The 16,084-nt window shown below is 38.5% G+C and overlaps 1 protein-coding gene across 2 annotated transcripts in view; it reads right to left on the reverse strand.

Moving 5' to 3' along the window:
- ZFR (zinc finger RNA binding protein) overlaps positions 1 to 16,084 on the reverse strand; it is a gene marked incomplete at both ends in the record, with an annotated part of 77,531 nt that overhangs the window by 51,665 nt on the left and 9,782 nt on the right. For both annotated transcript variants that reach the window (XM_080711798.1, XM_080711797.1), the window contains 2 exons: positions 1,531 to 1,675; positions 2,942 to 3,224. In XM_080711798.1, coding sequence (XP_080567924.1) covers positions 1,531 to 1,675; positions 2,942 to 3,224 — 428 coding nt within the window. The remainder of the gene's footprint in view (positions 1 to 1,530; positions 1,676 to 2,941; positions 3,225 to 16,084) is intronic.

The raw sequence follows: 16,084 nt of genomic DNA on the forward strand, positions 1-16,084 counted from the left end.
GGGAGGCTGAGACAGGAAGGATCGTGGTTCGTAGATAGTCTCAGCTACTACTTAGTGAGGCCCTTTGCAATTCAGTGACCCTGTTTCAATAAAAAGAATAAAAAATAGGGCGGGGCTATCACTTGCAGGTTGAATGCCCTTGGGTTCCATCCTCAGTACCGCAAAAAAAAAAAAAAAAAAAAAAAAAATCTTTTAAACTCGGTGTGGTGGCACATGCTTTTAATCCCAGTACTTGGGAGGCTGAGACAGCAGGATTGCAACCAGCAGCAGTTATTTAGTAGGGCCCTCTGCAACTTAGTGAGAACCTGTTTAAAATTAAGAATAAAAAAATAGGTGGTGGGGGGTGTCAAATTGGAGGTAGAATGACCCTGGGTTCAACCACCAGTACTGAGAAAAAAAAAATAAAGTTTTTTAAAATTTGCATTAGTCAGGCTTCTTTATATTCAAAATAACTTGATTTATTTTTACTTTTTATTCTTAAATTTCAAAATAAGGCCTAAGTTGTGGAGGGCCTTACTAAATAGCTGAGATGGCTGCAAACCTGTGATCCTCCTGTCTCAGCCTCCTAAGTACTGGGATTACAAGCCTGTGCCTCCACACCTGGCTACAATTCCTGATTTGAAAGTCTACACTTAGGTTGGGCATGGTGGCGCAGGCTTGTAATCCCAGCATTTAGGAGGCTGAGATGGGAGGATCGTAACTTGTGGCCAGTCTCAGCTACTTATTGAGGCCCTTTGCAACTCAGTGAGACCCTGTTTCAAAATAAAGAATAAAATATCGGGCTGCAAGTGTAGCTTGGAGGTAGGATGCCCCAGGTTCCATCCTCAATACTGCCAAAAAATATGGAAAAAAAAAGTAAGTCTACATATCCCATAATTAACATTCTTGGTGGTTGGTAACAGAACCAAATGTTATTATAGACTAGAGAAAGATGAATTAAAAATATGGAACCATTACAAAGGCATTCAGAAATATAAAATGTTCTAGGCGTGTGTTACTGGGGATTGAACCCAGGGGCATTCTACATGAGCTACACGCTGCCAGCCCAATTTTTTATTCTTTTTTTTTTTTTGAAACAGGGTCTCACTGAGTTGCAAAGGGCCTCACTAAGTAGCTGAGCTAGCTTTGAACCTGCGTGATCCTGATCCTCCTGTCTCACCCTCCCAAATGCTGGGATTACAAGCGTGTACCACCACGCTTGGCATGTTCTAGGCATTTCTAACAAAGAATATAGTCACAGGTTATTGACACAGCTTCTCTAGAATAGTTTGTTTCATCAGGAGGGGAACTATATGCTGAAACCTACAAATGGAATAATTCCAGGAGAAAAGGGCATGATTATGAACTGCTTCCATAACCTTTTCTTTGTAATTCAAAGGCTTTCTAGTGGTTGAAAAGGACATGGTTAGAATCTGCTTCTATATAACACGATGACTTTAGATGGACTCAAAGTTTATCTTCATTAAATATATTCTGAATCACATATTTCAATAGTTTGTAATGAAAACTATGAATGTTATTAAAACCCACCTGTCTGATAGTAGGTTTCAGCAACAGAAGGCTGAGGCTGGGCTGCAGCAGCTACAGCAGCAGCAGTTGCTGTTGGCTGTTGGTAGTACTGCTTACTATCATAAGCTACAGCAGGAGCAGTGGATCTTACATATGAATATGAGTCCTAAAGTAAAGGAATAAAATGAAATTTTGCTATTAAGTAAGTAGCAGAAAAGAACGCTTACTACATAAAAAATATAATAAAGGAAAACAAATATGTAGCTTTATGTCAGACCTGGACTTAAGACTTTATCAAATAATCTCAAGCAGCATGTTTAACTTCTATAAACAGATTGTTGAAATATTGAAAATTAACATTCATTCAAATAAAAATTTTGTCCGCTAGGCACGGTGGAGCAGACTTGTAGTTCCAGTACTTGGGGGACTGAGATAGGAGGTTCAGAGGTTTGCGGGCAGCCTCAGCTACTTAGTGAGGCCCTCCGCAATTTAGTGATACCCTTTTTCCAAATAAAAAATAAAGCCAGGAATGATGTACATGCTTGTAATCCCAGTACTTGGAAGGCTATCACAGGTTGGCGGCCAGTCTTGGCTACTTAGCAAGGCCTTCTGCAACTTAAAAATAGCGCTGGGGAAATAGCTCAGAGGTAGAATGCCCCTAGGTTCCATCCTCAATACCACTAATTAATTAATTGATAAATAAATAATAAAAATAACATAGGGCTGGGGGTGTGGTCCAGAAACAGAATGCCCCTGAATCCATTTTTCAGCAACCCCCCAAAGAAAATTCAAGTCAACTGTGACTTAAAGATGGATATTACAAGTCAGGCGTGGTGACACATATCTGTAATCTCTGAGAAAGAAGGATCACAAGTTCAAGTCCAGCTTTAGGAACTTAGTAAGACTGTCTCAAAATAAAAAAATAAAAAGGGCTGGAAGGGTAGCTCAAGGGTAGAAAGCCTTGCACACAAAAAGGATCCCAAAACATTAGAAAAAAACCTTATGTGTAGCTGGGGGTGTAGCTCAGTGGTAGAAGACATGCTTAGCATATATGAGGTCCTAAGTTTGATCTCCCATTTGAAAAAAAAAAAACAAAAAAAACACAAAACACAACAAAACATAAAACAAAATAACAAAGCAAGCACACAAAAACACCTGTGTATTATTGTTTGTAACTACTCTGGCTTTCTATTTATTTTCCCCAAGAAAGATCAAGATGTTCAGCATTGTAGCACAAGCCTATACGCCCAATACTTGGGAAGCTGAGACAAAAGAATTACAGGTTTGGGGACAGCCTCAGCTATTTTAGTTCAGCAACCTAGTGAGACCTTGTTTCAAAACAATAATAAAAAGGGCTGGGGGTAAAAGCTGAGCTAGAATGTTCCCTGGTTCAATTTCCAGTAACTCCCCAACACACTAGTAATGTTCTTACCTGGTAGTTTTGTGTAGTAGCTGGGGGTGGTGGTGGTGGTGCTTCTTGTTGCCTTTGGGTATAACCATAGTCAGTTGCTGTATGTGCAGTGGGGTAGCCTCCATATGCAGCAGCTGTTGCAGCAGCTGCAACAGCTACTGGAGCGGGCCTGGCAACTGCAACTGTGGCGGCTGCTGGTGCATAGGCAGCAGTAACTGTGTGAGCAGCTACTGGAGCCTGATGGACAGTGTAGCTAGCAACTGTGGTTGGATGAGAATAGGCTACACCCGAAGCTGGCTGCTGGCTATATTGTGAAGTAGAAGAATAAATATAATAAAATTTAATTTTAAAACCAAGGAGTTAATCAATGTAAAATTATTTATCAACTTAAAAGCATTTTTACAAGTAATTTATTCTCAAACCACAAAAGGTCAAATATATAAACTCAATAAACCTCCTACTCACTATCATATTTGTGACTGTTCTGTAATTTTGTTACTTGACTCTTAATAGATTATATAGTCACACATTATTAGCTTCAGATGACAGATCACATTGCAAAGCAAGGACTGCAAACTGGGATAAGAAACATTAGGTAGAAACAAAAAGACAAAATTAGAAATATTACCAAGTACATGTTGCATATATTCTTCATTGTATTCTCAACAACAAAAATCTTATAAAAATAAGGTATTATAATCCAATCAGAGAAAAAAGAAACTTATCAAAGTTGACTTAAACACTTCTGTTGCTTTAGGGCAGTGATTCTCAGTTGGAGATTTCACTCCCAAGTGACATTTGGTCATATCTAATTTTTGTGCGTGCGTGCTGAGGACGGAACCCATAGCTCCAGTATAGTAAGTGTGCAATCTACCACTAAGCTACATTCCAGTCCTGGAGATATTTTTGGTAATCAAACTGCAGAGGAGGTAATGGTGGCATGTGCTATGGACACCTAGTGGGCAGAGACCAGGGACACTGCTACATATCCATTAAATGCACAGGCTAGCCCCCCAAAGAAGTACCTAAAGTATGTCAATAGTGATGAGACTGACTAGTTCTGTTACATTATAGAGAATAATGAAATATCATAGTAGATAAAATTTCCAACATAAAGGCAAAGGCAGCATTTCATTATATAAATTTATATTTTTTTCCTTAAAAACATAATGGCACGCCAGGCATGGTGGCGCACGCGTGTAATCCACACCCCAATACCACACACACACACACACACACACACACACACACACACACACGGGCACATGTTGTAAAAGGTTTCAAGACCTAAGTCACATGCTTCACAACCTTTACCATTTAAGTCTCAAAAGAGGCAAACATTTTTCTTAATAGTAATTAAATTAATTTCTACCTAAAATTCTACAGAAATGTTATCTGAATTTTTATTTTAATTTTGCAGTACTAGAAATTGAATCCAAGAACATTCTACCTCTGAACTATACCCCCAAACCCCGCCTTTTATTATTTTTTCCTTTTGCAGTACTAGAGATGGAACCCAGGGGGATTCTGCCTCTGAGCTATACTCCAGCTCAATTTTTGTTCTTAATTTTGAAACAGGGGCTCACTGAGTTGCAAAGGGGCTCACTAAGTAGCTGAGGCTGGCCGCAAACCGCCATCCTCCTTGTCTCAGAGCCTTTTAATACTAGGATTATAAGGTCCATTAATTTTTGTTTAAAACAAGCATCTGCTGGGTTGCTAGGAGTCTCACTACTTACTGAGCCTGTCCTTGAAGCTTAGATTTTCCGGTTTCAGCCTCCCAAGTACTGGAAACACAAGTATGTGCCATCACAGCTGGCTACTTTAACATTTAAATTGAGCTACGTCCCCTACAACTAAAAGCCTACAGACAATATTATAAAAATGTTTATGTGTTGTTCAAGGTTCTCACAATTTCACTTGCTAAGGCTGTAATACCAAAGCAGAAATGCCTTCTAAAAAAAGGAGAGCCACAGGTTTTAATAAGCCAATGGTTAAGAACAGCTAAGAAAAATAAAAAATGCACATAAGCTCAAGCTGCATTAATAAATCAGAGTATAACTTACATTTTCTACATATATGCAAATTATAAGATAGGAAAGGGGAGATCTATATTTTAATAGCTAAATACTGGTTTGGAACCAACAAGCTTCTATGGGCAATTCAATATCTCTAAAAAATAAAATGTCAATAAAGAAGTTCTTCAAAATTCTTAGACGTGAGAAAAAGAATTAAATTTAAAACATAAATTCACCAGGGTTTGTACTGAATGTGTGTGTGTGTGGGCAGGCTACTGGGGGTTAAACCCAGGGGTGTTCTTCTACCTCTGAGCTACTACACCTTGGGCCCTATTTTATTTTTTGTTTTGAAATAGGGTTTCACGAGGTTGCTGAGAGCTACACTGTCGAGGCTGTCCTCGAACCTGCAATCTCCCTGTCTCAGCCACCCAAGCACAGGCTTATGCTACCACACCTGGCTGGCTTGTATTAAACATTTAATTGGGTAAGATCTAACACATGCAACTATTTTATAGGAAGGATTTGAATTATGTAAAATTATGGACAGTCCTGGGTTCTTATACTGTTGTTCCTTGACATTTGTGAAGGAATGGTGCCAGGACCACCTGTGGATAACAGAATCCAGGGACTTTCAAGTCCCTTACATAATTTAACATAGTATTTACGTATAACCTATGCACACTCCCTGTATACTGTAAATTATCTCTGGATTACTTGGAAAAATGTTTGTACATGATTAGTACAAATGCAGTTTTTCTTTCAAAACTTTCCCATTAAGGTTGGAGAACTGGAAGATATAGAGGGCCAATTGTACTGTTTCAATTCATTCTACCGTTCCTTATCCAGTCTCTGTCCATATTTCTTGGTCCCCAAAACTTGTCCTACAGGACAACCAAAATGCAGGTGGAAATAGAGTGGGTATTTCAAATCAACTGGACAATTTGACTTATACTGCCTCTGATCTTAATCCTAAAAGTCCATGAGACTCAGGAAATTATCATCTGGTTTATGCTTACTGTCCCAGTATAATAACAAAGTATTCTCTGTCACTCTCCTGTTTGAACAATAAATTATAAAGTCACCTTTCCAAGGGACCTTATTAAAAATATACCAGCAGGTGAGGTGGCATATGCCTATAATACCAGTACTTTGGAGGCAGAGATAGTAGGATCACAAGTTTGAGGCCAGCCTCAACAACACTGTGAGATCCTGCTATGGGGATTGAGCTGGTATTGATTACTAATGTAACATTAATTGTTAATAAGAATAGCTATACTTAGGCAAAACAATAAAATCCTTTTTGTCTCTGGCCTGTCAGCCAAAGCTACAGCCAAGGCTGACCTTGCCTGCTAAAAGCTGCCTGCTAGCTGACAGGCCAGCAACTAAGACAAAATACAAAACACTGAATGCTATGCCGGGTGTGGTGGCGCAGCTTGATTGGGAGGCTGAGACAGGAGAATCACAAAGATTTGAAACCAGCATCAGCTACTTACGAGGCTCTCAGCAACTTAGTGAGACCCTGTTTCCAAATAAAATATGAAATGGGTCTGGGAGTATAGCCAAGAGGTAAGAAGCCTCTGGGTTCCATCCCCAGTACCACCACCAAAAAAACAAACAAAAAAAAAAACAACAACAAAAAAAAAACCCTAAAATTATAGCCGGGCTTGGTGGCACAAATTTGTAATCCCAGCATTCGGGAGGCTGAAACCCAAGGATCGCGGTTCACAGACAGCCTCAGCTACTTAGGCCCTCTGCAACTCAGTGAGACCCAGTTTCAAAACAAAGAATAAAAAATAGGGCAGGGGGTGTAGCTCAGAGGTAGAATGCCCCTGGGTTCCATCCCTATACCTGCAAAATAAATAAATAAATAAATAAATAAATAAATAAATTATAGACACCTGAATTTAGAATTATGCAGACCCTCAAATCTCAGACCCAGTTAAACAAACAAACAAACAAACAAACAAAAATTTACAGGCTACACTGACTCAATATTGATTAATAACAACATAAAAATAGTGAAAAACTTAAAGCCTTTATACTTTAAAAGTTCCTGTGTCTTTTCTTTTCCTTATTACAAAACAAGCTTTCAACATGAAAAAAAATAATCACTAGCAGATAAAGATGCTGAGACTTACCAAGGACACAGATGGTCAATACAAGCTTTAAACTTTAGGAGTAAAAATAAAGAATAATGTAGCTTTAGACTTCTACCATGCAGGCCCCTGATCTGAATAACTAAGCAAAACATTTTGTTCAGTGATGTCAGACCTGCCTGTCCCCTAAAGATAAAGGCTAACAAAAGGCTTATAGGAGCTGGGTGTGGTGGCCCATGCCTGTAATCCCAGTATCTGGGAAGCTAAGACAGGATAACAGGTTCATGGCCAGCCTTAGCTACTTAATGAGGCCCTCCACAAGTTAGTTAAGACCCTGTTTCAAAATAAAGAATAAAAAATAGGGCTGGGGATATAACTCAGAGGTAGAAGGCCCTGAGTTTAATTCCCAGTAACGCACGCACGCAGGCACGCTTACTCGGCAGAGATAACTGGTAGGCCAGCACCTGCTCTTGGTGGGAAAAGAAGACTATTGGCTAGCCAAGGTAAGAGTAACAAGATAATAAATTCCTATATAAAGACTAGGATTTCAAAGGTAGCAGTCTCACTTGAGACACTATCAGGTCTCTCTCTGACATGGTGCTATTCTTGCTCTGCCCCTCACCTCCTACCTACAATAATAAAACCTTGCAGCATTCCCAGCTTTTATAGAAATACTAGTTGAGAACAAGGACCCATGGTGATGTCATCCCAAATGAAAAATAAAAGGAAAGCCAGTGTAGCACATGCTTGTAATCCCAGACTTGGGAGGCTGAGACAGGAGGATCCAGATTTCAGGACAGCATCAATAATGTAAGGAGACTCTCAGCAGTCTAGTTAGATCCCATTTCAAACTAAAAAGTAAAATAAGGCTGGGAGCATGGCTCAGAAGTACAATTCCCCTGAATTCAGTCCCAGTAAAACACACACACACACACACACACACACACACACACACACACACACACACACACGCCTAGACCAATCAGCAATTCCTACATATGCATCCCTAAGGTTGCCTGGCCAAAATCCTCCCTGTAAAGTCAGGTAGGGACTCTATTTAGACTGGAATTAAAGCCTCTATCACAAGCTTTAGGAAAAATGGTAATCCCGTTCCAACTTCTAGTGGGCCAAGGAAAAGATAATTGATCCCTATTCAGAATATTCTCTGGTTTGTTATCCTAAAACCCATTTGGGAAATTCTTTCAACTGCAAATATCCTTAGAAAACCACCTTTTATATGATATAGATCCATTGGCTAAGTAAATCTACTTTTAAAAACTCAGGTCAAGCCGGGCGTGGTGGCGCACGCTTGTAATCCCCACGCTTGCGAGGCAGAGACAGGAAGATCGTGCAGGTTTGAAGCCAGCCGCAAGCTGGCTTAGGAGACCCTGTTTCCAAATTAAAAAATGTAAAAATAGGTCTGGGAGTATAGCCCGGAGGTAGAAGGGATTCCAGGAACCCCAGTACCACCAAAAAACCCCCCAAAAACAAACAAACAAACAAACTCAGGTCGAGGACTGGGGATATAGACCAATACCAGTGTTTGATAGCATGAAACAGGCCCTGAGTTCAATCCCCAAGGCCTATAGGTTGGCAGAAGGAAGGCAGGTGAGAAAAGAATAAAATTTTAGATAAAATTGAGTTCTAATTAGTTTAAGAAAATTTAGCCATAGTAGAAACAATTTAAATCAAGGTTTGCCTAGTATGAAGTATAAAAATAAAAGGTATTCACCTGGGTGTGGTGGTGCATGTTTGTAATCCCAGTGCTTGGGGGGCTGAAATAGGAGGATCGCACAGGTTCGAAGCCAGCCTCAGCTACTAAGTGAGGCTCTCGGCTACTTAGTGAGACCATTTCCAAATAAAGTAAAAAAAAAAAAAAAAAAAATCGCTCTGGGAGTATAAGCCTGGAGGTAGAAAAGCTGGAGTACCACCCCCAAAACCACCACACACACACACACACACACACACACACACACACACACACACACACACAAGTGTTAAGTCATCTTGTATAAAATCTAAAATTTTTCTTTAAACCATTTCTTGAATAATAATACAGGACATAAAATAAGTAAAAAAACCAAGTTTCGTGCATAAAAATACATTTGTGAAATATGAAAAGACTTTCATTTACTTAGTGAGACCTTCAGCAATTAGATCTGGTTTCAAAATAAAAAGGATGGTGGTGAGAATGCACATGTACCTCTGAGTTTGACTGTCTCTGGGTTCAGTCCCCAGTATGATTTAAAAGATAGAGCATAAAAACACTCTTTATATTCTCTGATTTACACTGGAGGTTAACAAGCAGGTCCCGGCTTGGCAATTAAAAGTTGAGCCTTGCTGGGCGTGGTGGCGCACGCTTGTAATCCCCACACTTGGGAGGCAGAGACAGGAGGATCGCGCTGGCTTAGGAGACCCCGTTTCCAAATAAAAATGTAAAAATAGGTCTGGGAGTGTAGCCCTGAGGTATAAGGGCTTCCAGGAACCCCAGTACCACCAAAAAAAAAAAAAAAAAAAAAAAGTTGAGCCTTCCAATAAAAGTTATATATGAAAAAATTAAGCCAGGTGTATCCCAATACTTGGGAGGCAGAAACAAGAGAATTGCAGGCTCAAGAACAGCCTTAGCAGTAGTGAGAATCTTTTCAACCTAGGGAGACCCTGCTTCAAAATAAAAATTAAAAAATAGGGCTGGGGGTAGAATGCCTCTCAGTTCCACCCCCAGACCCGCAAAAAACAAAATAAAACAAACAAAACCAAACAAACCCCCGCAGCCTTAAAGTTTTTTTTTTTTTAAAAGGAAAATCATCAAAATGACCAGGCATTTAAAGAAATCCTACTATAAACTGCAAAAAAAATTAGTGACCCTATAGAAAATATCTTACGATAACATGAGAACTTTAAAAAACTGACTTATGAGCTTCCGGGAAGATGGCAACCGAGAAAAGCGGGGCTTAAGAGCCCCGCTAACAACCAATCCCTATTACCACAAAATCAGCGCCTTTTGTAGCCAGAAAACACCATCACCAGAGAAACAAAAAAATCACCAGCCCCAGAGAGGAGGGGGTCTCATAACAGAGCTCAGAGCCACAGAGGAGATACGCCGACCTCACGGCCGAGGACGCAGCAGCAGTACCTTACTGCCGGTGGCAGCAGCGAGCTCACCGGACAGCTACGGCAACAGACCAATGCACTCAACAGCCCACCAGGCTCCAGAGAGGAGCAGCGGGACAGCGAGCCGAGGTGAGCCGCTGCGGAAGAGCCCGGCGGGATTCGGCAGATTTTTCGGCGCAGGGAGCATCTAAAGCTCCCAGAGGCTGGGCTCAGCACACGCTGCAGGGACTCAGAGCGGAGTTCAAAAACAGAGAAGAAATACGCCAGCCTCACAGCCGAGGGCGTGGCAACAGCACCATATTGCCACCAGCGGCAGTAGCAGTGAAGTAACCGAGTCCACCACAGCTCCATCTGCGTATTCAACAACAGTGAGTCAAATTGCGGGCCCCAGAGGAGAAATCCCAGTACTGACTCCCAGGGACTTGACCCAGTGGGGGAGTGGCGGTGGCAGAGATATCACACCATAGGAGAACGCCCAACCTGGCACCCCCCCATAGTCTAAAGCAGCCTCTATTGACTCCCTGGGTCTGAGACTTTGCAATACAACCCAGTAAAGGAGTAGTGGTGACTGAGATACCACAGACTCAGGATCCAGAGCACCTTAAGTGAAGTCTTAGTGACCCAAGGGAAGAACCCAGAGAAGGCACAAACTCCCAAAATCACGGGAAAGAGGAATAACAATGGAGCAATGAATGCCCACAATCCCACAACATCAGAACCCGATAAAACAGAAAATCAGAGATTTCTAGAAGATCAAATCAGGAAAATAACTGTAGAAATATTAGAGGTGCTTCGAAAAGAACTCAGAGAGAGCCAAAAAGAGATAAAGGATGCAATTAATGAAGTAAAGGCCTCAATTCAAAGCACAAACAACCAATTAGACCACATGGAGAATAGAATCTCGCTCTTAGAAGATGAGCAAACCAAAAATAAACGCAGTTTCTAATCTAGAAAAAAATATCCGACAGCAGGAATCTGATATTGAAGAAATATGGGCCCATTTTAAGAGAGCTAACCTAAGAATAATTGGAATAGAGGAGGGAAAAGAGGGTGAAACCAAAGGGATCAACAATATCTTCAAGGAAGTAATAGCAGAAAATTTTCCAAACATAGAGCAAGAGGTCAATACGCAGGTCCAGGAAACTTATAGAACTCCCTTTAGACAGGATCGGAGAAGAGGATCCTTACGCCACATAATTGTCAAAATGACCAATATGGAAGCCAAGCAGAGAATCTTAAAGGCAACAAAAACAAAGGGCCAAGTGACATTCAGAGGCAAACCAATTAGAATCACTCCAGACTTCCCAAACCAAGTCATGAGAGCCAGAAGGGCTTGGAGTAACATATTCTCTGAAAGAAAATATGTTACTCCAAGTAACAAACTCTGAAAGAAAACAACTTCCAGCCAAAAATTTCCTACCCAGCAAAACTTTCTATCAAATTAGATGGAGAAATAAGAAGCTTCCATGACAAACAGAAACTGAAGGGATTTGTCTTCAAAACCAGCACTATAGAAAATACTCAAAGAGATTAACTACAAAGAAGAAACAGGTAACACACACCAGAACCAGAGAAACAAGATTTTCCATCCAACAGACAACTAAGATTAGTTATCTGTGGAGATTCATTATTTATGTTAGTCTTATACCTATCTCTAAATGGTATTGTTTGCTTTTATTGTTAATTTTTAGGATTTCTAATTGGAATATTAATATACCTTCAGATATAGCATTTGGAAATATTTTATCCCATTCTATCAGTAACTTTTAACTGTTTACATTGTCTTTGGATATACAATATTTTATTTGTTAGGGAGTTTGTATACCCTTTTGTTGCCTGTGCCATTGAAATCATATCCAAGAAATCACTGCCAATTTCAATGTTGTGAGGTTTTATAACCCAGATTTTCTTCTAAAAGTTTTAGTATTAAAAAAAAAAGTTTAAGTAGTATTAAGTTTAAGTAGTATTACGTTTAAGTAGTATTAAGTAGTATTAAGATTTATATTTAGGTCTTTTATCTATTTTGAGTTAATATTTGTATATGGGATTAGGTAAGGGTCCAATTTTTTTTCATGTAATTATTATTTTTCAACAATATTTAGTTAAAAGATTATTATTTCCTCCACCAAATGTTCGTGGAAACCTTGTCAAAAATAACTTGACAATATAGGGAAGAATGTATCTCTAGGCTTTTATTTAACTCCAATGGTTTATATATCTGCCTTTAGAACAGCACTACACTGTTTCAATTATTGTAGCTTTATATAGTTTGAAATTAGAAAATATACATCTTCTAGCTTTGTTCTTTTTCGAGATCGTTTTGGGTATCTAGAGTCCATATTACATATTAGGATAGATTTTTTCCTGAAAAATAAATATATAAATATATGATAGTTTTACCTTAAAAAAAAAATATTCTCTGGTAAGAAAGAAAGCCAAAAGAAATATTAAAGTGTTATCTTTAAGTTATCAAAAGCTCGGTATCAGACAAATGAAACTGTTATGTGAGATTATCATTTTTAATTTTGGATAAATTGCTATAATACTAGATGTCAACCACTAAGCCAAGCATGGGAAGGAGGGATGGGGAGGGAATGGGGTGGGGATCGGGTGGGGGCTGACTGGGCGATGTGTGCATATATGTCTACAAAAGTTTTTTGTATCCCACTATGATGTATGAATACAGTGCACCAATAAAAATTTTTTTAAAAAAACTGACTTATATTTATAAAACAAGAACTTTACACTAGTTAGAAGATAAATTGAGGGATACAAACAGGATAAATTTATAAGTTCTAATATCCAACCAGAAAGAATTCTAGAGAAAAGAGAAAAGCACATCATTTCAAATTCAATGGGCTTACAATACAAAACAAAGTAAAAGAACTTGGAAACATAGTACTTTACAGCATCAATGCAAAAAGATCCTTCACTTCTTTAGAGAAGAAATAAACGGTCACATACTAATAAATGAAAATTATCAGATTCCTTACTGGTAAACACTAGGGGCTAATAGACAATAGTGTGATGTCCTTAAAGCCTAAGATTTCAACCTAACTCCAACCAGAATGGCAATCATTAAAAACACAACAAATACTGGCAAGGATGTGGAGAAGTGTAAACTCTTTAATACATTGTTGGTGGGACTGCATATGAGAACAGCCACTTTGTAAAGCCTGAGGATCTTCTGAGGATCCTCAGAAGAATGGGAATGAACCTACCATATGACCCAGCAATACCACTACTGGGTATCTACCCAAAAGAATAGAAACCAAACTACCAAACTAATGCATGCATATCTATATTCATAGCTACACAATTCACCATTGCCAAACTATGGAACCATTCAAGATGTCTATCAACAGATGAATGGATTACAAAGCTATGGGATATGTATACAATGGAATTTTACTCAGCCATAAAGAACAAAATTACATCATTTGTGGGGAAATGAATGGAACTGAAGAACATTATGCCAAGTGAGATTAGTCAGTCGCAAAAAACTAAGAAATCAGATGTTCTTCCCAATATAGGGAAGCTAGGGAGAAAAAGGGGTCATAGGAGGAACTCTAAAGAGGAAAAACCATAGATGAGTAAATAAGGAGACCTAACTGAGGGTGATGGGAGGATGGAAGAGGGAAATACCCTAATGTACATGATGTACACTCACAAACATCAAAGTCAATCACTAAGCCAAACATGAGAATGAGGGAGGGGGTATGGAATGGGGTAGGAATTAGGTAAGGACTAAATGATGTGTACACATATGTCTCTACCATCTTGTACTCCATTAAGATGTAAGACCACAATGCACCAATAAATTTTTTTTAATTCAAGGAAAAATTATTACTTAGAATTCTGTACCCAGACTAGCTACTCATCATAACAAGGATATTTTTACACACTCAATGAGTGAAGTTTACCTCCTTTGCACATTTTCTCAGGAAGCTACATAAAGATACACTCCTGGCTAAATGAAAAGCAAACCAAGAAATCACAGGATCCAGCAGTGAAGATGAAAGCCTAGGTCAGCAGCTGTGCAGCAGGACCAGACAGCCATGGTTTAGATTGGAATCAGAGGAAGAACAGAAGCCTCTGAGAAAGCTGTCCAAGAAGACAGAGAATGGTGCACAACAGATAGGAGACAGGGAGCCTAGAAATCTTAAGATAAAATCAAGGCAATAACAACAAGGATTAAAAAAAAAAAAAGTAATGAAAATATGAGTCAGTTCAAGAAAGGCATGATTCCAGAAGAACATTTCAGAGTTGGACAATTAGTATAGTGCAAAAAAAGCAAAAGTCCATTTGAACTTGAGCCTAGGAAGATTTTCTAGTAAGTGCCACAGGATTATACCATTGACACAATCACAATGAGTTTTTCCTTTCAAGTTTTAGAACCTACCTAAAATACAAAACATAAACTGTGATTACAGGACATAAATATTACAAGCAAAACTATAGCATAAGCTGAAGGATGAGGTATGAAAAGAGAAGCAAAGGAAAGCATTTCAAGATTCTTAAAGTAGAGAATACTGAAATAATGTTTATCTTTGATTACAATAACTGATGTATTGACTGAAGAAACATAAGCTCCACCACTGAATTTGGGAAAAGGAAAAATGAGAAGGTATTAAACCTTAAACTATGATTATATGAAATAAAAATACAGTTGCATAAGATGAACAAATTAAGAAATAGAAAAAGAGGCATATCATTTAGTAATATGGAGACTAACACCAAAAGAAATAAAAGAATGTATTAAGGGTAGAGATTTCTGGGAAGTGGTAATATTTAGTTTCTATATAACAGTGGTTCTCAAAATGTAATCCAAGGATGCCTCTGAGGGTTCCAAGCCTTTTTTAGGGGGAGGGATTCATGAGGTTTTCTCTCTTTTTCAATTAGACATTTAAGTGAAGCCAGGCTATATTTAATTGAAACAATTTACCACAACAGACTAAAGGCAGAAGCTGATCTGAGAATCCAATGTACTTTACTGAGACATTAAAAAGATTTGTAAAAATGTGAAACAATGCTTCTCATCTCAACTAGTTTTTGGATTTTGAGGGTGGGATGGGGGACAGTTCTGGGGATTGAACCCAGGGCCTCATGAACTCTACTCCTAAGCCACAATCTCACCCCTGCTTTCTGAAGCTTAATTATTTTTTATAAAAATATTTTTGGTTCACATGTAAGTTTTATTAAGAGAATTACACAATGTACTTAAACATATCGAGGTCAACCACTAAGCCGAGCAAAAGAGGGAGGGAAGGAGAGGGAATGGGGTGGGAATTGGGTAGGGGTTAAATGAGTGATGAGTGCATGTCTGTACACACAAGTTTTTTACCCAATACGATGTATGAATATAATGCACCAATAAAAAATTAAAAATTAAAAAAATATATATTAAAAAAAGAGAATTAGCGAAAATTTTTAATTTCTTAATTTTTAATGAAGCATATGTCAAAATAACCCAAATAAAAAGTTAACGGGGGTCCTTAATAATTAGAAGTGTTAGAGGGGTCCTAATACCAAAAAGCTTAAAAATCATTATTTTATGATATAGTCCATTAACCTGAAGTCTTTGTTTATTCAACATTCATTTTAGGTTCCTCCTATTATGCAACAGGGGAAAGAAACTACTTAGTTTATTAATAAAAAGTACCACTTACAGCAAGTAAATTTATAGTTAATAGAAACCTAGCAGAAAATTACTTAAACTAAACTCAAGATACCATGAACCAAAGCAGTGTGGTCCCAATGGATATACTTAACCATCAGAACTACTCTATACTCAGAGTTGTGTTTTTTTTATGCTGTCATTTTTATTTTAATAGATATCAAATTACACAGAGAGCAAGTCATTCCACTTGATAAAACTTTAGAAATATTGTTATAAGAGCCAGTGTGGTAAAACATACTTGTAAATCTAGTACTTGGGAGGC

The sequence above is a fragment of the Muscardinus avellanarius genome (genome assembly GCF_963383645.1).
Source record: "Muscardinus avellanarius genome assembly, chromosome: 1".
NCBI lineage: Eukaryota > Metazoa > Chordata > Mammalia > Rodentia > Gliridae > Muscardinus > Muscardinus avellanarius.